This window comes from Archocentrus centrarchus, chromosome 8, assembly GCF_007364275.1.
Source record: "Archocentrus centrarchus isolate MPI-CPG fArcCen1 chromosome 8, fArcCen1, whole genome shotgun sequence".
Lineage (NCBI taxonomy): Eukaryota > Metazoa > Chordata > Actinopteri > Cichliformes > Cichlidae > Archocentrus > Archocentrus centrarchus.
This window is the reverse complement of record NC_044353.1, coordinates 17,742,499-17,764,632: the sequence shown is the minus strand read 5'-3', so window position 1 is coordinate 17,764,632 and position 22,134 is coordinate 17,742,499. Positions and strand designations below refer to the sequence as shown.

General features: G+C 43.2%; 1 protein-coding gene across 4 annotated transcripts in view; it reads left to right on the top strand.

Moving 5' to 3' along the window:
• LOC115784874 (septin-9-like) overlaps positions 1-22,134 on the top strand; it is a 97,497-nt gene that overhangs the window by 1,118 nt on the left and 74,245 nt on the right. Inside the window, exon 2 of one of the 4 annotated variants that reach the window (XM_030736250.1) lies at positions 9,354-9,416. In XM_030736250.1, coding sequence (XP_030592110.1) covers positions 9,354-9,416 — 63 coding nt within the window. Of the gene's footprint in view, positions 1-9,353; positions 9,417-13,533; positions 13,658-20,770; positions 21,093-22,134 lie in introns of those variants that run through there. The other 3 variants (XM_030736252.1, XM_030736251.1, XM_030736255.1) reach the window with 3 other exon arrangements.

The window sequence follows — 22,134 nt, the reverse complement described above, 5'->3', positions numbered from 1 at the left end:
GGCACTGCCTACTATCGCCTACATCTTCTACACCCCCACCCCCTCCTTTCACACATGCGTGCGCACACACACACACACACACACACACACACACACGAAACCTCTCTCTCTTAGCAGTGGCTCAGTCCAAAGTACACAACTCTATCCTGCGGAATGCCAGCTTTCCCGGCTCCTCTTCCCTGAGCCTTTGTGCGATGGAGCGTCCAATGGTTTTCCATCAGAGCCAAGCACATGTTGGGTCATGCTTCCTCTCCTCCTCCTCTCCCTCTACGTATGTGTGTGTGTGTGTGTGTGTGTGTGTGTGTGTGTGTGTGTGTGTGTGTGTGTGTGTGTGTGTGTGTGTGTGTGTGTGTGTGTGTTCTCTTTCATTCTCTGCCATGTGACATGCATGGAGCTGTCACATTCTTTGTCAGAGCTCCCACTTGTGGAACAGTCTAATAACAAAGTGTGTTTGTAAGTCTGATGTGTGTGAAAGGCCTTCCTCACAAATGCGTAGTGGTGTTTAGACAAGCAACAGAGATGTGGAGGGGCGACGCTGACAGAGGAAGGTGGACTCGTGTGTCAGCATGTGTGTGTATATTTTGTACGCAAATATTCTTATAGACACAAACAAGTACAATATGTATCTGGTTCATCTGAAGATTGACTTCAAGACCTTACGTAAAGAAATGTGTGTGTGTGTCTGTGTTTTCTCTCATGCAACCCTGCACAGCTGAATGACCCTCATGGAGCCAATCCCTGGCTTGTACACCACTCCCTCAATTTGTCTGGATCAATTAGTAACCTGTTTGAATAACAGCCCACTCCAACACACACACACTAAAGTACACACAGTCACATACACTCCTCATGCCGTGTGCTTTTATGTCAAAACACCTCAAATTCCACTCCTCTCACCTGTGTGACAAAGACCTCACTCTCCACTCCATTATAGCTTTTAGCCTGTTTATACTGGAGAATGAGCCACGCTTTGATTCAGAGCCTAAAGCTATTGTTTGATGGCAACTTGAAAGTCAAGCTATAAACTGTGTTGAGACATATTCGCCCTGTCATCTGGAGGAGCATGCCGGTGATGGTCTAACCCTCAATTTGGAAGCCTGTGAATAATGGACACATAAGGTATTGGAATATGTGGACATGCATGTACAGTACTCTGCGTGGTAAGAACACCTTACCACGCAAAACATTGATTTAAAAAAAAAAAAAAAAGTGGCTAGTGAAGGCTAATTTTGCTCAGTTCAGGCATTTATGACCATTTCCATCTTATTGTTTTTTGGAGCCAGAAGTGACAAATTTGTTACTTCCATTGCACAGACACAGATATCTGCTAATTAGTGCTAAGTAACAGATTGAGAAAATGCTCACCAAAAGTAGCGCATAGACTTCTTCTTAGTAAAATTAACTGTACAGAAAGCAATGTTATTTGTCAGACGGTTTAATTTAAAATCCTCCAGCGCAGTGGTTCACACCGTTGCCTCAAAGCAAGACGGTCCTGGTTTCGGATCCAGTGTGGGGCCTTTCTGTGTGGAGTTTGCATATTCTCCCTGTGTCTGTGTGGGTTTTCTCTGGGAAACATGCACTTAGTGAGGTTAGGTTAATTGGTGATTTTAAATTGACAGCAGGTGTGAATGTGAGCATGAATGGTTGTCTGTCTCTCTGCGTTAGCTCTGTGACAGATCGGCGCCCTGTCCAGGGTGATGAGACCTAGATTTTATGTCTTGCCTCTATGCTGTGTGTGCGTGATCCTCCCCTCCCAAGTGCATGGAGCCTGCCCCTAAGTGTCCACTCTGCTTTGTGTTTATCATCTGCAGCCAAGAATGCAGCTCTGTGACTCTGGCTGCTGCTGGGGGTGTGAACTGATACAACAGACCGCCTGTACTGTAGGCCTGGGGCCAGGAGAGAGCCTGTAAAAAGATAATGGCAGGCTCTGAGACAGCCTGATGTGTGGAGGAACATGTGCGCTGACATCTAGACATGGGTATTAGGATGATAAAGTCCAGACACTCACATATATTTGTTTAAATTTCAGATTTTTACTGCACTGTTATCTGGTTAACATACAGGCTCGAAGAAAAAAAAAAATCCATATGGGGGAGTGTGGAAAGCATGCTGTTCAGTAGCCCATGCAACAGATAGCAACTCCTCTCTTTGGCAGGAGCAGCCTCATCCTGTCATGACATGAGTAAATATTTTATTGCAAGTAGCAATCAGTCTAAATGTTAGTGACTCATATCTGCTCAGAGAGCCTATTAGAGTGACAAAGCCCTCGTGAATTAGCAAGATATTGCTTGTTACCTGCATGCAAGCTGTGCTGTTGGTTCAAAGTCTTGCTTTTATTACAAATTAGTATCCGAGACAGTCACTCTTTATAACATTACTGGAAGATGATTACATCTGCTTTCATTTTCTGTTTCAGTTTGATCAGCTTTATTTTAGGTGATAAAATTATTTTCTTTCTTCCTTTTCATTTTTAATTTTTTTTTTTACATGTCACCTGCAACTTTCATGCACGCCCACACACAAACACCAGAACACCCGCATGTACTGACCGCACGATGCTTAATGCTCAGCGCTAAGATGAAGTGACTGTGTTTGTTTAGTTGTCTCTGCTTTAGTCCTTCATATAAACATGAAAAACCCCACAAACATGCGGGCACTGAGGTCCTTAATACTTATATAGCCAGTCACTCACCGAGCTGTTCACCTGTGACACACATTTCCTGGGGGAGGCTTCAACTCATAAAGCTCTACAGACTATTTGACTAACTCCGCAGCTTTTAACAGCCCCATGAGAAGGAAGGGTGATCCTTATCTACCACATCAGTATTGTTTTATAAACTGCAGGAGTATGCTGTCTAGAGCACTTTTAATATGATTTAATGCCGACTTGTGTGTGTCATTGTGAGGAGTACAGAGAAGCTTTTGTGTGTCTGGCAAAGTGGTGTTGGTTTACAATGAATGTGATGAGTGCAGAAGAGGTAGGAAAAGGTGTTGTCAGTCTATTCCTTTGGCGCCAGAACAGTGGCTATTCATTTGGGTAGGTTCCAGTTCAGTATCATGGCATATGTCTTTCCCAAATTATGTGTGTCCGTGTGAGTGTATGAGTCTGCCAGTGTGTGGGTTTGTTCAGTGCGGTCCTTGCTGGAGAGCTGCCAAGGCTGCAGGCAGGTAAAGGTCTCACCTGAGCTTTACAAACAATCTTGAAATATGGATGTGGAGCCATTCAGTCAGTCTTGCTTTCTTTTTCTTTAGCTCTTGTACTCACTCACTTCATCCCTCTTTCATCCACTCCCTGCTCTTTCACAGGCAGAGTTGTGAAACTCTGTGTTTGCAGCATGCCCTCAGCATTTGTAATGAGGGCCATAAAACACAATGGAGCAGATGGGTGGGCAGAGAGACAGAGGAAGGGAGGGCTTAGTGTTCATAACCTTTTTGACATCATAATTTAAATTTAAAAAAAAAAAAAAAAGAAGCTTATGTTCATACTTGCAGTATCAACTTCTCCAGTGAACCATCCAATAATTGATGCAGGTGTGCAAACACAACACATTGAAAATATTTTAGCTTTTTGCACAAGTACAGGGCAGTGCGGGTGCACTGGAATTCATGTGCTTGTCAGCGTTAAACACTGTAATCACAAAATGGTAGTAAAAGAAGCAATGAACAATCCACACTGTATACACAACATAATACCCTCACCAGACACTTTATTAGATACATCTGTTCAGTTGATCTTTAATGCAAATATGTAGTGAGCCAATCACATAGCAGCAACTCGTGCATTTAGGCACGTAGACAACTATCAAGTGAGCTGCAGTTCTCTGGGTGAAAATGCCTTGTTGATGTCAGAGGTCAGAGGTCAGAGGAGACTGTCCAGACTGCTTGCAGCTGATAGTAAGGCAACAGTAACTCAAAAACCTTGTTACAGCCGAGGTATGCAGAAGAGCAGTGCCTCTACTAGCATGGTATACCTAATAAAGTGGCCAATTAGTATACATAGGAGCATTAAGTAGACACGGATCTGGTGGTACAATTCAAAATTGTAGTGAAAGGTAGTCCCAACTTCTTCTGTTACGTGGATGACTTTATTTTGGAACACTGATATACTGTGATGTAGTATCAGAATCAGACAGTGTCAGTGTTTGGCTCATATGAGTGCCTTAAATAGGTCGACGTTTTGTCACAGATCATAGTCAGCACCAAATAATTCCTTGTTTAAAAAACAAATCCAAGCAACAGTGATAATTAACTGCTGTTGATTGTTTTTCAGGAACTGAAGGATCTGAATTGTTCAGAAAGTCAATGGTCCATGTCCTCCTCTGTCCTGCTGTGCAAACATGAACAGCACAGCCTCCTTTAGCAAACACCAAAATCTCAGGTGCTCGACAGAGACGGAGCATGCACTGCAGCATGTATTTTGTAAATCACTCTACTCTGCCTTTCGTGTGTGTGTGTGTGTGTGTGTGTGTGTGTGTGTGTGTGTGTGTGTGTGTGTGTGTGTGTGTGTGTGTATGAGTGTATGATTGCTCTTGTGTTTTAAGTATGTTGAAGTGCTGCACCCTCTCCTCTCTGTTTATTCTTCTCTTGTCATTTGACACCAATAACTAATCAGTTGACACATTTGTCCAGGCGTAGCCGTACACTTTGCCGGTCATGCTACACGTCACCTGACACAAACGCACACTCAGCTTCACTAAACACTGTGTGTTGACATCGGTCACTTTAAAGCAAGCTTGCAAGCGCACACAGATTTGTCAATGTGCAAACACTGGTTCTATTCTTATGTGCATGCACTGGCCTCCATGGCACATAGTGTCAAACAGCAAATATGACCTCAGATGATTACAACTTGCCTTAAAGGGGGAGGGGGGGGGGGGGGGTGTGCATGTATACGTATATATTTGTGGCCCCCTGACAAGACTGTGCAGGAGGGCACAGCAACAGATTCTGCACATAGACACACTTGCACCAGCGTAGAGTTAAACTTGGCAGATGTCCCTCCTTTGCTTTGTATTTCAGCTCACTGTGAGTAGCTAATGCATATTTGTTGTATGTCTGTCACTACTTTGCCCTCACTTTAAACCACACCGAATTATATCACCTTTATGCCAAATGCCAGGTTTTCAAAGCAGCTTTTTGCCGCTTCGTTGCAGCTTCTTTGCGTTACTTTGTTGCGATGATATTTGTTGCTTGGTCCATTTGATGCAGAGGTTGAATTGCAAGGGTGTGTGTGTGTGCATCTAAGAATAAATAGGCACAGACATGTTTTTTAGCCGTGGGGCTTGATAGACTTGACTCCATAAACCTGAAGCTCTGTGCACACATTCACATAACATAATGGCTGATTAATGATTTGCACTCTAAGCAAATGATCAGTCTTGAATGCCAAGTTGGTGATTTAAAGAGTCTTCAGAGACTTCCTCCCTGAATCAACACTGAACCCACAAGTAGCACTGTTTATGTTCACCATAGCTTGAGTTTTACTATAAAACAATAAAACAGTAAATCAGTTCTGAAATGGTTATAATAATCTATGCCAGATCTTGAGTTATGAGGAGCAGGTGAAGGTTCAAAATCCAAATCTGAAATACAAGGCAAGGGTAGATGCTCAGTGAGGCAAACAATGCAGCGAAGGGACAAAAACAGAGGCTGAATCCAACCATGAGAAAACAAGAACTACACCAGAACAAAAACCTATTGAGAACTGGTTAAAAACAAAACATGAGAACACCTGAGAAAACTGCTTAACTACTAGACAATCTGGCAACTAGGAGGTGAGTGATTAGCTGAGTAGACAGTGCGGCAGAAATCTGGAGGATAATGGGTGCGGGTAAGACTATAGGCAATACAGGTGGCGGTCTCATCACCAAGATTTTAAACTGAAATCTAAGGAAGCCAGTGCAGAAACACCTGCAAGCTGTGTAGAGCAATGGTTCTCAAAGTGGGGTCCAAGGACACCCAGGGGTTCAGAGCCTGTAGTTGAAGGGTCTGATTATTGATTTTCTGTAAATAAAAATCAGCTGTAATATTAAAGAGTGTGTATCTACAGATGGTAACCATTTATGCCAACAAAACAGTCGTATTGTTTTCGTTACTCACATCTACATAATGAAAACTCAGATATGATATTTTTCACATGGCATACCACGAGTCTGAAGTACTAAAGTTGAAAATATATAAAATACAATAGATACCCTCCTATACAGGCTGTCATATGCTAGGCCAAGTAGAAATTAATCAGTGTTTCTGTTATTCAGAAGTAAAGGAAAGTAAAGGCTGCACACTTCATCATTGCTTATTGCAGTTTCCTGTATTTACTTTCCACGCTAAGGAATGAATGACCTCAAACTTGTGTTACATGCACACACTCGCATATTACAAAGGCTTTACTCATGTGTTCCAGTCATATAAGTGGCACACTCACTCTCTCTCCCTCAGGCCAGCTGTCTTTGTGTTCATCAGAGACAACAGTGCAGGAAAACCGCTGTGCTGGCTGGCACTGTTAGAGGCAAATGAAGCCCATGCTGTACGCTAATTTGTGGAAGGAAGTAGTTCTAAGAATTAAAAGCAGTATGGGACAACTGAATCATCAGCCACCGGATGAACTACCTCATCTGAACAGCGTTAACCGAGTCAACACAGGAGACGTCTAGAAGCTTAAAGGAAGTGGAGGGAAGAATGAGTGTGTGGTTGATATGAGAAAGATGTAGCATCTTGTTTACATGACATTGTAGAACCCCAGAGGAAAACACTTTATTATCAAGCCATTTTCATCATTAACCGCTATAATTCTTATGCTTTATTTTGTGTCAAGTAAATGCTGCAGCGCTGTCACAACCAAAACTTCAAAGATGTTGAACAAGAGTCTGCAGTCACTGGGAGTGTATGTATTTAAACCTGGCTACACATAAAATACCGTTAAAGATGATGTGGTTTTAGTGTGAGCAGCAAACAGCGGTGGATGATCAAAGCATCCTTTCCATGATTAAAGAAAGGCGCAGTGAAAACACTGACATACAGTCACCTGATCTCAGAGCGTTTGCTTTTCTGAAGAAAAAAACTGAAGGCAGGAAGACCCACAAACAAATAGCAACCGAAGACAACTGCAGTAAACATCACAACAGAGGAAACCCATATTTTCTTATGTATATGGGTTCAGGCAGTCGTTGCGTGCAAGGATTCTGAACAGTGTACAGCGCTGTGCAAAAGTCTTAAGCAACTCCTCATTTCTTTATATTTTGCTCCCAAGGAGCCAGACTTGAATTTAAGTTTTTAAAGTGGTCTTGAGCAACAGTTCTCCAGACTCAAGGTTTTTCAAAGTATTTTTCTTTGGACATTGGCTGCTTTTTCACTCATTTTCACTCCAGTCATTGTACCTGACCATTTTCAGAGGAATGTTTGTTTAATCCACTGAACGCTGACCTATGAATCATCAAGCATAAAAAGCACCTAACTCAAGGGATGAACAATGATGTGTCTACACATACAAGGCCCTTTGTTATGAGCAGCCTTTCTTTAGTTGAATCTACAAACAATGTCAAAGATAACAGTTTGACAGGCATAAAATGGTAGTTTTGCAGCACCAGCAAATATTCCTAAAGAGCTATTAGCTGAAAACTTGGCATATCTCAATTTGATAACTGAATGACAAAAGAACAAGTGGGAGGCTTTAAAAAAAACTACAGCAGGGGAATATACAGCAGATGAACAGTATCTGAATTCATGTCCTTAAGAAATAGGAAAATATCCAACAAAGACCTGACACAGGATCTGAAAGACACATCTGGCTACTGTTCACTGAAGCCTCATCAGAAATGGTCTCAGTGGAAGGGTGGCTGTCAAGAAGCCATACCAACTGGGAAGTCTCTGGTTGGCAACAGCTTTATTTTTGTGTGTATAAAAATGGTCATAACTCATCTGTGATTAATGCAATATTTTTTTAACCCCTGAGAGTCTGCGCTTTAAGTCTATATTCATTATTCCTTCATTTGGTCCATGTAAATTCAGTGTTACTGTACAGCAGTCACTGTGTAACAAAATATGCTGTATTCACTCAATGGCTGAAGTCACTTGTCATATAAGTGACAGAAAATAACCATGCTAGTTTTTCTAGAGGAGCTGAATCACCTGTTTGAGCAGAAAACAGCTGTGCGCTTGTTTAGCTCAGTCTGCCACCAGCAACTCCTGGTGATTCAGCAGCACTGAACACACACACACACCAGAGTCGATCAATGAGAGATTATCTTCAGCGTAACACAGTGGACCGTCTGCCAAGAGGAAGTAACATTCCTCTGATTATTACACCTACCATCCTGTGGAACAAGGCTGTTGACACTGAGATCGCTGTTAGATTTTAAAAAAATGAATGGGTATGAATAAGCTCTTATTTTCCAGAAGACAAGCATACGGGATCCTGGAGAAAACACTTAGTGGGATCAAGAGATCATAACTTGAGCTGCAAGTTGCAGATTCTTCTATACTGATTTGTACTTTTGTCTGTTGTTCTAATTTACCTCTTGAAGTTTGCTTTGTTTCTGCCCTTTTTTTTTCTGGCTTTGCCAAATTTAAACACATGTGCCATCAAGGCGCCTCTCCCACCTGCCTGCTTCATCAGCACAAATTTACTCTCTTTACATGCAAACGGATCATGCAATCGGCCGCATACCCACAGTATGAAGACTAGTTGCAGCAGAATTGTCACACTGTGTCATGCAGTTTCATTCTTTCACGCACATTCTCCTAACTGCAGATTCGATCTTCTGGGTTATTTCATCCAGACAACTATAAAACCAGTAACAAACGACAAACTAATTTTTTTTTTTCTTAAAGAGTCTGGCTTTTCTTCTCTGTGGTTGGACAATAATAGCAGTCTTTCAAACTTTGGTTCACTTTGTTTTTCCAAATAGCAACTGTAGATTATTTTGGCCTCACAACGAATGTGAAGTAATGGTTTTCCATTTGGTGCTTGTCTATCCGAAACACCACTGAACTGGCAACAGGTGTTCCCGAAGGGGAAGGCGAATCCACTCAGATGTGTCATTTTGAATGTGGCCATTAAATGGACACACTGGTAAATATGAGCTAAATAGCAGACTTTTCCTAATTGTCCTTTGCCATTTTTGAAGAACAGGGCAAGCTGTGAAACCAGACCTGCCACCAAGGATGCTTATTATTTCAGAATGTAACCACACACCATGGTTTTGTGCTGACTTTATTGTATCTTTGCTCATACTCCATAGCTGTGGTCCAGAGTTGTGAGCAATGCAATATATCTTTCCTAATGCTGACTAATTCCACACTCCAGATCAGAAGATTTTACTCATTTGTCCTTCTTTCCTTCTCGCTATCTACAGCACGAACCTCCAGCGGTCGAGCAAGGAGAACGGAAAGAGAGGCCTCTGGCATCACCAGCCCCAGTAAGTGGACTCCACCACTCCAGTATCCACACATACAACACGTGCATAAGTACATCCATATACAGTATATTCTTTGTAGAAGCTTAAGACACCAAAAGTAAGGTAAAGATTCCTACTGTGTACCAAGAATATCTCCTCGGTACTCTTGTGCATTTGGAGAATTTGCCACAGTTCCTCTGTGGATTTAGGCTCTCTGAGTGTCTTCTGCGTCTTTGTGTGATCCCAGAGATGTGGTCTCAGTGGCATCTGTTGCAAGACCCTTTTGTTCTTCTCATCACTGAGTCATAAAAAGACTAGCTGCATATTCAGGGTTGTTGTCATGCTGCAGAAGGACTTTGGGACTGATCAAACCCCTCCCTGCTGGTAATGAGTCATCAGGAGCTTAAAAAGTTTTGAACAGTTTAGAACATTCATCCGCAAAAAAGGTTTAATCGCTGCTTATTGTAACTCATCCGATTATGGGCAGTCTTAAACTTAAACATTGCTTTTTTTTCAGCTTCCGTTGATCGCTCTCTGTTACTGTGGAGTATTACGTAAGTCGGTGTCATTGACCGACAGCACAGGACTGCGGTAACACTATAGAGCTCTGGCTCTATCGAGCAGGACAGGTGGTGTTTCCTGTGCGGATAATAGCTGATAGTGAACAAACAGCAGATCATAGATATCGTATTATGATGTGAGGAATTCTAGAAAGAAACATTAAAAAAAAATGGCATTTCACAATTACTTTTGACCTTATTTGATGCTTTTAAAAAATATTTAATATTAAAGCAATATTTTTGTCTCTGTCAACACCCACTGTTACATAATGTTAGAGGTTATAGTGGAAGCATTGCACCAAAGTTGTCTAAATGCACTCTTAAGAATAAAACATAAAAATAAAAACCAATGCATTTTATTTGCATCAACGCCTGCAATATTAATGCAGTACTGGTTAAATGGTAGATGTCACATAGATAAAATTATGCAGAAATGAAATGTGTAATTTTTGAACTGTACAGTCACTCATTCACAGGGAAAAAAAAACAAAACACGGATCTGACACGTACTAATTACCTCTTTGAGTCTGTTTGTGAAACCATAAACTGATCATGTGATTGCCACTGTGTCTCATCCTGGGGAACTACATCATACTTGCAACTTCAACTAATCAAAAGAAACTTGCACCCTGTACCAGATTGTTGGAGAGCTGGAGGTTTGTGATCTTTGTGTAAGCAGCACTAAATCACTTTTGTGGAATAGGCCACAGGGTGTGTATCTATTTAACAGACAGCAACGGATAAAAGATAAGAGAAAGAATGACAGCAAATGCTTTATGATTGTATGACTCTTCAGATAGGATCTGAAAAATTGTACTGTAAAATTATGGAGAATTATTAAAGAAAAACCAAATGACCAGGCAGAAATCATTAGTTCTGAATTCAATTTAGTTTATTCAATTTTATTTAGGTATATTTACAACAACAGTCACCTTAAGGGTCTTAATATTTTGAGGTAAAGAGCCTACAGTATTAGATTTTAAAATGCTTTTGAGCAAGCACTTGGAGACGGTGGGAAGGAAAAAATACCTTTAAATAGGAGCAAACCTCTGGCAGAAGCAGACTCAGGGAGGAGTGGCCATCTGGCACAACCAGTTGGAAGATGAAGGGAAACAGAAGAGGGGGGAAACAAGCGAGCACACAGAGAAAAAAAAGCGCGCACAGGAAAGTCTGCGAAATCATTGATTTTAGTATTTATTCTTTTTAAGCAGAAGCACTTCCTGTGCTCATTGATTTCTCTGCTGTCCATTCAGTTTGGGGGATATTTGACTCTTCAGTGAAAACAAATCTTGAAAGTGAAGGGAAATGTTTTTATTTGGCTTGACAGTGAAACCTCATCTCAGTCTTCCTAAACATCCAACTTTAGAACTGACTGAACAAAGACTCAGACCAGCCAGTCCGGCGCCAACGACCATGCTCCATTCAAAGCCACTTTAATCACTTTTCTTCCCCATTCTGATGCTCTGATTGAACATCAGCAGGTCATCTTCACCATGTCTACATGCCTATATGCAGTGAGTTTAATGCCATGTCATTGCCTGATTAGATATTTGCATTAACGAGCAGCTGACCGGACATACCTAATAAAGTGGCCGTAAGTGTACATATGCACACATTGTACTTACACACTTACACACACTTCTGCAAAAGAGGCCCTGCTTGTCAGCAGACACACTGATACAGTTGCCTCAGGCCGTGTGTGTATGTGCACGAGTTTGTGTTTGCATTCACAGGGAGATGCTCTGTACAAAACATCTGCCAACGGAGCAGATTTACGAGCCAGCAGGCATGTGTTTGAGAGGATGCTTTACTGTAAACTCAACCAGTGCTCAGGTCTGTCCGGCACTGTTCCTGTTGTTTATCTGTGTGTGGTTGATTCCCATCTATTAGTCAGCAGATCCTGTTTTGCTGGACATGCACACAGAGACATTACAGCACTATATCCTTCTAGAAGGATAATCACATGCAATCAACCTTAATTCCAACACTTTATTTAATATGGCAGAACCCAACAGCTCATTGAACAACATTTACCCTGTTTCCCTTCCTTAAGAATGGCTTCTTGACAGCCTTTCCTTCACTAAGACCATTTCTGAGTAGATGGATGAACTGAAGGGCCAGATGCATCCCTCAGGTCCTGAAAGCACTTTTCCAGAGCACTTTAAAAAAATACAAGAAAGTCCTTTAAACCAAAATATGAAAAAAAAAAATCAGCGTGAGTCAAGGCTTTTGCACAATACTGTATCCTGGTAGGTGTACATAGTCAGTCTAGATGGATAAATAGCCCTACATTCATCTTATGATAATACGAGAACTGCTAATTGGAGATGACTTAACTTTACTGACCTGACAGATTGTCTCATTGGAAAACTAGCAAAAACAGGAGTAGGTGAACATCCTTGATCTCTGAAATAGTCGGTGTGGGTTGGAAAGCAGGCCTGAATACTGATCTCTACTCTCAGTGTTTAGATTGTCTGTCAGCACCTAACCAGTCCTTAATTATTTTGGCATTGAATACTAATTCATGTCTGCACCTCATGCTAGGTTTGTGCACTGTGTTCTCTTTACTTACATCAGCTTCCAGCTAATCAGCGTTCCAGATTTTAGCCACTTGGGGCCTAATGAACCTGGTTTTAACTGAAGGATTAAAAGTGATTTAAGCAGAGACAAACAAAGGGCACAAAAACACTCTGAAGCTGCATATGAATGCACAAATCCTGGGTCACTGGGGACATTATGTGTTGTATGAGACAGCTGACTGACATGTCTAAGTGTGTTTGAGCTCTCTATCGGAGCTCAGACGCTTGCCATGTGACCCCTGACCTCCCAGCGCAGCGTGAGGGACATGCCAGCAATCACAGGTCATTTTAGTTTCCTGAACGCACATTTTAGAGCGAGGGCCGCTGCTCCACTAGTGTTCAAAACACACATATTAGTAACAGAAGTGCACATTCTCAGCTGCACTAACTGCAGGCTCGTTATTGGGAAGTGTGTTTTAATTAAGTTCCTCTCTTGCATCCAGCACTTATTGTTTTTTGCGCATCAGTATTATTTCAGCCGGCTATCACCCTTTCACGCATTCACAAAGGCAGAACTGTTTCATCACGGGGAAGTCCAGACATGGCAGGACAGTCACATCAGCTTGACAAGATTGCATTTGGTATCAAATGAGTCAAGGCCGTAGCACACACGCACGGATGCACGCACACGCAAAAGGAGCATTATAAGTAGGCTGACAGAAGAGTTTTCAAGCGCAGCAGTTTATTTTTGTCTGTAAGGAGCTTGTCTGTGTCACATGGTGGAGCTAATGGTTTCTATTTTCAAGACACAATGCTGCTTCAGTCTTTTGGTCTGCTCTGGAGAGAGAGAGAGAGAGAGAGAAAGGGGAAAGGGAGCAACGAATGCAACATATGATCAGCACATGGGGATGTCGTAATTCTGAATTCATTAGCAAGACACACTGAAGGAATCAGAGTTTGGGGGGGGGGCTGAAAGGAAAGAGAGAGTAAGAAGAGGAGGAAGAGGAACAGAGGGAGGGAGAAAGGGAAGGAGTGAGGGAGCAAGAGGAAAAAAAAAGGGAAGGCTAAAAAAAGGCAGAGAGAGAGGGCGAGAGAGAGAGAGAGGGAGAGTGGAGTCAAAGAGCAGACACTACATGTGGCTGTGGAGGGAGTGATCCGGTTATGGAGGGGGACAAATTCTCAGGTAAGACAAACTCTCTGGAAACTTAGATGAGTTCATACCATCATTCTTTGGAGCACTTTAAAGCTCTTCAGTCGGCTCTTTTACTGTGTCTTTTCTCTATGAGCCAGAGTCTATTTTTCCCCTCCATGGTATTTTCCACTCTCTCATTCTGTGCTGTTTGCTGACTGGATGTTTTCTTTGGGGTTTGGAAGCTGGGACCGGGAGCTGTGCAGGCAGCTTAGCGGACCTGTTTTTGGGTTTATCTCTCTTTATCTGACCTGTTCCTGTGATGTTTGCAGGCTTTTCTGTGTCTTTTTGTGCTCAGCTCCACATCTGTCCCATTGAACTCCATTAGATGTTTTTGTCTTTGCAGGCTGTTGGACAGTCTTTTTCTTTTTTTCCATTGATGGGTGCCTGGTTTGGTACAGTTTCATTTATTGTTCCCTACATGAGTGTAACAAATTCACAGAAAGTTATATTCTTGTGTTAAAGTGACGCAGAAATGCAATGTATTTCTTAGACATTTCCCTCCTTCCCCTGCATTCTTCTTTAGTGTGAAAACAGGAAAGAGCTGTGTTTGAACAGTACTACTCTTGTCCCTTGTGGCTTTGATCCCTCTCTGGCCATCAGTCAGTCCCTGTTTCAGTTGACAGTACAGAGAAAGAACTGCCTCGGTCCTCTAGGTGACTTTCCAAATAAAAATTCACACTCTTTCCAGTCTCTCTGCACCTCTGCACCTCTGCCATCTCTTTCTCTGCTGGATGCCGTAAACAATATGCATATTGAATTGATGACCATTTTTCTGTGCACATAGAGTATGAGCATCCATAGGTGCTGGTATGTGGGCTGCCCATTATGTTAAAGTCATCAGGCAGGAAATGCTGTTTGTCTCTTGTTGGTATTTTTATGGGTGTTAGTGTGAGAGCTGTTAAAAAAAAAAAAAAAACTGAAAAGTGAAAGCAGTCAAGTGGCAGCAGCAGCATGTTTGTCTGTGTGAGTATGTGTTTGTCAGTGAACATATATGTGGCTGATGTGGTAGTGTGTGAATTGTACCGCTTACAAGGTGTGTTGAATCATGAAGTAAAATGAGATTATAGACAAGTGTCAATACCTCCCTCTCCTCTGTCTCTCTTTGAGTGGCCCTGCCACTCCAGGTGCTTCCTCCAGTGGCTTGTAACAGCATCAGCAGGACATAGCTTCTATGAGCTACTGATGTATCTGTATTTTCAGGTGTGTGTGTGTGTGTGTGTGTGTGTGTGTGTGTGTGTGTGTGTGTGTGTGTGTGTGTGTGTGTGTGTGTGTGTGTGTGTGTGCGCGCTTTTGGGCTAGTTAATACCATGATGTAACAGGAGGTGTGTCGAAGTGTGCATCAGCTTCCTCAATCACTTGTAATGCTTTAGCTTCTATTGGCTCACATGAAACCGCATTTATTAAGCAGTGAATTGTCCGATGGAGGACTCATTATATTGCGCGAACACACACACACACACACACACACACACACACACACACACACACACACACACACTTCCACTGGGAACAACTTGGAATGTCCCAGGACCATTCGGGCACGTGGAAAACACAAATATCCAATGTAGTCACATTCAGGCACCACCCTTGCCTAAACCACAGAGTATTTCCAGGAGTGACAACATGTCTGAAGCACCCGATTTCCTGCTGCATGCCACATATAAGAAAGGACAATTTCTGAAATAGTCTTGACCTGATTCTCCTGAAATTGTCCAAAGTTCATGTCTGAGGACTTCAAATTGTTAGACAGCCCACATGTCCTCCCGAGGCACAGCTGCCTCTGACAAGCAGCTGGGGCTTTCTGTGTGGACTATCTATCTTTTGGCTGAGATAGGCTGCAGCGCTCCCATGACCCTTTTTGGTGTGGTATGTATCATGTGTACCCCACCTAATTAACACTTTTGAGAGCTAGAATGTTTCCCCCACTCTGGTACTGATGCTGATTTTCAAGGCCGCCTTTGTCTCCTGCGTTCCTTCCCTCACATGAATCGACAACTTTGATATCCTCAGCAGAAACTTTCCATGAACCGCAAAGCTGACGTTTCATCATTTCCAGTCACACTGAGGTCAGCTGATGAGGTTTGATGAACGTCTGCGTGACACAGCCATAATCAGCGCCTCAGTAAAGTCCAAGGGTCATGACTTTTACAGTAGTTCCAAGCTTTTCCGATCACCACAGTAACTCACTGAAAGACCTCAGCCAGCGTGTTTGTGGCAGCTCAGTGTTTGATGTGCAATTTATACTCTTACCACCAGGTGGAGGCGCTGAGTTGAGTAAGTCAACACACACTACTCTTTGCATTATCAGCCTCAGACACTTGAGAGACTTGTTTCACTCTTCTGCATCTCCAGCCTGCTGCATAGTAAACAGCTTAAAGGAGATACGGTTTAGAAAAGGAAAAAAACCCTGGTGAAACTTCCTTAGTGTTGATCTGGGTGAAACCAAAATGTGCCTGCAGTGGAAGAAATGAGGATGGTGATGACAGTGTTGGCTTACTGGCATATTAAACAGTGCTGTTACCAGCCCAGTGGAGATATGAGGCAGAAGGCGTAGGTGGGAGAAAGAAAGAGAGGCCTAATAAGAGTTATCTCTGATGAAGGACAGCTGTTCTCTCTGTTTACCAAGCCCCAGCCCCAGCATGCATGTGCAGTCACATACACAGGCAAAGCAAGCCACACCACAGAGTTGTTTGGTGTGTGTGTGTGTGTGTGTATGGGGGGGGTGTCCCCTGTGTGTACACGCAGTGCAGTCAAGCCATATTTTCCAACAGGTGCTGCTCTTGATTAAAGGTCGAGGAGCCTGGCCGGGCGCTGATGTTTAACATTTAGTTAAGGGCAGCTGCTGTCACTACAGCTGCGCCTGTACTTTACATGAAGCTACTTCACCACCTCTGGGGCCGCAGGATTCGTGTACTAGTGTGTAGGTGTGTGATTTAATGTGAAAACCTTACAGATTCATACAGATGGTGTGTGCACTCACTCTGATGCCTTCTCTTGCCATTCATTCCCACTTTTAGTTAAAAGCGCGTTTCCAGTGGGGTTTGCACTGCCGCTGCTGCCGCTGCTGCTGATTCCATTATTTTTTCCAAACGCTGCTGTCTTTCTGTGTCACTTTTTAAATTTTTTATTTTTTTTTTAAACACATAGCTGACAGAAATCTTCCTGCTTTCTAGTTTCCTTTAAAGCCGCAGGGGTTTGCTGTCACTCCGTGTCTTCCTTTCTCTCGCTGTGTATTTATATATATATATATATATATATATATATATATATATATTTTCCCCTCCCTGCATAGGGAAAGAACTGGCACACCTTTCTCTCCCTCTCTAAGCACCAAGCCAGGTACACTTGCTTATTATGGGGGGTTACCATGTAAACAGAGTTGCAGTAACTACTCAGGAGCATCCAAAAAATACACAGGAACGAGCATACGTGATCAATGAGAGCAATGTACGCGCTCACCGACGCACAGGCTTTACCTCTTCCAGATGGTTTGTTTGATGCAGTCTGACTCACGGGCGAGTTGTCTGCATCGAGGCCAACAAAGATTTTTTGTTGTTATACGATGAACTCAGCAGGAAGCCTGAGCTTCCTCTGTATCTGGTGCTGGAAATGTTTAAAATAACAACTGACACAACCTGAAAGGAAACGCCGATCATGATTCACGCAGTAAAACTGGTACGACTGATGTAAGAAACAGTTTTTTAAAAATGCCATAGAATCGTTTCAGATGACATTGGTTTTAATAAGTTATTTCAGTCTTACTATATTTTTTTTAACTTTGTTCACTTGCATCTATTTATTTATACAAATAAGGGTTAACATAGCTGCAGTCACAAATAAAACAGTTCAGGTGCGTCCTTGCATCCTCCTGATGAGTGTGGCTTTGGCTGCTATTGAAACTTTTCTTGGACTTTTATCTCATGGGAGCGACTGTATCACAATCTGCCGTTGCCCTGGCATCACCCTAGCAACTGCCACACCAAGCTGGCATCCGTTTATAGAAGCAGCCGTCTTCTCCTCCCACTGGGCTCCTCTCGTTTTTCAGCTCCTCAAAGGGCAGGACCCTCTTTAGCGTGGCGGAGGTGGTCTGGGTTTCTTTAAGCTGTCTCCGTTTCTCTTCGTCTTCATGCTGCAGTGCAACATTTTACCAGCAGCTGTCTATTCAAATATATAACAATACAAAAATGTACAGGAGGCTCGAGGAGGCAGCAGATTCCTTCTCTGGATTTAATCAATGTTCTTAATTATCGCTGCTTTTTTTTTTTTTTACAACAAATACACACCACTGCCAAGACTAACTTGATGATTTAATTATTGTGTGGAAAATAATGCATGTGTTTACCATTGTGGCTTTTTTTTTCTCTTTAAATTTCTGTTTTAATGAAAAACATCATCTTTACTCATACCACAATGCCACGTTTACTAGAAAGAAGAGGCAGCGTGGTTGAATTGACACTGTAAGAGGTCAGAGCTCGCGCTGATATCTGGAAACAACATGTCCTTGTAAAACCCTCCAGTCACCGCATACCATACCCAAGACATATGTTCTGCAAAAAGCAGATAAAAATGATTTCTCAGAGCTCTGCCTGTGCTGAGTGCGAGCGCACGATTGCTATGACGTGAATGAAGTTCTCTGAAGGGCGAAAACATTCCCGTCTTCTCCCAGTGTGACAGTTGTTACAGGAGATTGGATTAGAGCTGTCTGGGCTTGCTGGGGCTTGCAAGGATATGCAGTGGAAGGAAGTGTGCATTGCTGTGTGTGTGTGCGCTTGTGTGAATGTTTGTCTTTCTATCTTTGTGTGGACTTTTTTTTGTGTGTGCTTAAAACCCATTTTGGCAACTTCAAAGAACAGCATGCACGTTCACACTTGGTTTCAGGGTTTTGTGCAGAATCAGGGTTTAGCTCACTGTTCGGTTTGGGAGTGTGATTGTTAGGGTAGTAAGTGTCCTCAGACTGATACAAAGCTGTTTCAGCAACAGGGCTGGGTGCTGTGCTCAGTGTGCATGCGTGCTCGTGGTTTTGCATGCATCAGCTGTGCGTATATTAATCGTCTGTGTGTGTTTGTGTGTGAACAGAAAGGCTCAGCGTGTAAGTGGTGGGTATTTTTGTGCCAGGCAGGGTAGAAGTCTACCACACACATGTTGGGCAGGATTGGCTGTGTGGGTGGAGGGTGTGCCCCGAGCAGGATTCTCTTCGTGTCTCCATCTTTATTTGCTCCCAGATCAAATTACCAGGGTGCTAGTGACCCATACAGTGACACGTTTAATTTATAGGTACAACGCTGACCTCTGCTGGAGGAAGTGATAAACAATTGAGATATTTTAGGGTTCGTATCTCCAGGGAAACACACTTCACATATGCATTTTTGGGTGTATTTATAGGCTAACTGTATGGGGTACTCCAAGACTTCTGAGCAAGGCAGTATAAATATTGTACTGTGCAAATTACACTGTGGCGATCTCAGAAAATTGATTCTGTTCACCTGGATGCAGCATTTTCAGTGGAAGAAACTGAAAACCTGCATTATTGAGCATCCAAGAAGAGCAAAAGACAGTTTTTGCATGTATGAGGAATTCATTCACGTGTCCCAGAATTTTCATGTTCTCCGTATTAGCCAAAGTTATTCACTGACATATTGCGGGTTACATACTTTGCATGGCTCAATGACGGGGAATCGTGGAACAAGATTAACCTCAGACTGCAGGTTTTGGTACAGTAAAGCTTTGTATTTATTTTCATAATCAGCGTGTTAGTGTGTGTTTGGGCACTCACGCACATCTGTGTTTATGGCAAGGTAAACATGCCTAAATCAACACAAAATGCAACCTTTGATTCCAGTGTAAGCAACCAATTGGCTTTCCAGACAAACCCTGAATGATAAATCACACGCAGGATAGAAACTGTTGAGGGGGCCTCTTAATGTCTTCTGTCCCTTTATAGCCTGAAAAATTTATTGCCATTTAAATCCAAATCATTTTTGCCTCTGAGGGCTGCCTTTTACTTTATAAGCAGCACATCCATGCAGCTTCAAGAGAGTTATGAGCCTTATGAGAAGAGATCCTCTTAACATGCGCGCGCACACACACACACACACACACACACACACACACACACACACACACACACACACACACACAAAAGTATAATACTTTTGGTGTTTATTGTCTTCACTAATGAATGGTTGTGAGGCCAGCTGCAGCGTTTTCTCACCACAAGCCAGTGGCTGGTGAAGGTTGAGCAGTTGCCTGAGGGTGTGATGACATTGTTCAGTAACACCGCACAAAACATAACAACTTTTGAAGTGAAGTGTCAGTTTAGATGGCAGCTCTGTACTAGAAAAACATTTCCAAGACTCTAGTAAACTAATTGTGAGTGTGAACTGCACCCAGTTTCATTCTTAGCATGCATTCATCGGCATGCTCCTAAATGCCACATCCGCTTACTTCTTTCCCCTGGTCTCATGCGCAGAGGGATACACACACAAACACACACACACACACAGACTGACCAGCGCCCCTGCCCACCCTTCCCACAGAGAGGCTCATTCACATGGTCATTAAGTCATTAGGCTACTTATTTATTGATGTCTGCCTCCAGAGTGACTGAGCATGTCAGACGATCTACAAACTGCCTGTGTGAGCCCGTCCTGACCATATTAGTCCATGGTGCGATTCTGTCTCCACTCTGGGCCATCTGCAAGTTTTCACTCCATCCACTGTAAGAAGGACTCAATGCAGTGTGTGTCTTTCCTATATATTAAGTGAGTGACATGTTTGTGGGATGCTGCTGTTGGTTTATTCAACGAGCTTTAAAAATCAAAAGGCCCTCGGTGTGCCGGTCAGTGTGTGAGTCACGTCATCGGGCCTGCAGGAAGTGTGTTTGAATGTTAGCATGTGAATAATTCAACAGTCAAAATTGAGAGGGTTTAGAGAAAGAGGCGAGCCAGAGAGGAGGGCTGCAGAAGGGGAGGGAGATATGGAAAGGGACGGGGGGTGGGGGGTGCTGGAGAGAGAGAGAAAGAGAGAGAGAGAGAGCGGGACGGAGAGTGGGAGGGTGGGGGGTTGTCATTGGTTGCTCATTCCAAACTCTGGAAGTTGAGAAGGAGTAGAAGAGAAAAATAAGTTGCTGCCTTAAGAAAGAGAGGAGAGATAGGACAGGGAGAGCGCTTGGATCTGTGACCCGCTTGTGTGTGTGTATTTTTTTTTTCCTCCCTCCCCACCTCTCCCTTACACAGGCTCCTAATTTGGGATTTGTTTAAAAGCGGGACTGCGCCATAGGAAGACTTTTCCTTGCTAGGGAAAGGGAACCCTGCTCCCTCTCTCTGTCTATTGCATTTATACACACACGCACAAACACACTTGCCGCCCAAAATGTCTGATTCCACTGTCAACGCTCACTTGGAAGGGATCATATCAGACTTTGAAGGTCAGTTTCTTTCTCTCATGTGCTCTGCTCCTGCACTGCTTTTCTTCTTCGTCTTCTTCTCCTTGTTGTCACTCTGTGGAGTGAGGCTCTCTTTAACCCTGCCATGAGGACACTATAGATCGTTTCCACATGTTTGATTGGAACCCAGCGCATCTGGAAAAATGGAGAGTGTTGTGAGGGCTTTGTTGACGTCTGTGGTGAGCTGTGGTGTTTTGGGGAGTGAAATTGTGAAAGCGCTGCTTTTTTCTTTACTGCTCTTTAACTTGTGTTGAGAGACGTGTGAGTGCGTTTGTTATGAAGTGTGAGATGTGTCTCAGAGAGAAATTGTGCTTTCAGTGGAACGTGTGCGACTGTTTTTCTTTTTTTTGCTTCTCTTTACAACAAGGCGTGTGACAGAAAGGCAAAAATAAAACTATATTTGGAGCGCTCAGGAAGTACAAACTGACCATACGGCTGCGAGGTGAACACCTGGACCCCCCCCCCCCCCCCCCCCCCCCCCCCCCCCCCTCTTCCTTTTCATCTCTCTGCCCCGGGCACACAGATTCCCCCTGTCATCTCTCTCCTCCCACTCGTCCTCTGGCTGTGCTTCCCCTTTCGATCTCTCTCAGCAGCTTGTCCATTCACAGCTCCCTCGCCTCTTCCCCTTTGCCTAGCTGGTGGTGGATACAAGAGGGATGGGTGGGTGGGGGGGTCAGCAAGCCGACATCTCTCCCCTAACCTGTCTGTTTCACTAGCTGTATGCTGTCTCATAGCCATTAGGAATGCATCCACACTTGTCCAGAACTGTTCCTCTGTCAACACCAGTTTGCTCGTGGTATGTACTGGGAGTCTGGCTGCCTCCCTCTCTTCCTGTCTTTAGGTCCTTAAACCGCCAGCTTACACAGTGCAACCGAGCGGAAAGATAAGTGGTGTTCAGAAAACAAGAGGTGCGCTCTAACCATGTAGCACGAAGTCATGCTTTCAGACAGCTCTCGCTCATGTGTAACATCAGCATAATGGCCTATTGTTGGGACTGTCAGTGGTGTGTGTGTGTGTGTGTGTG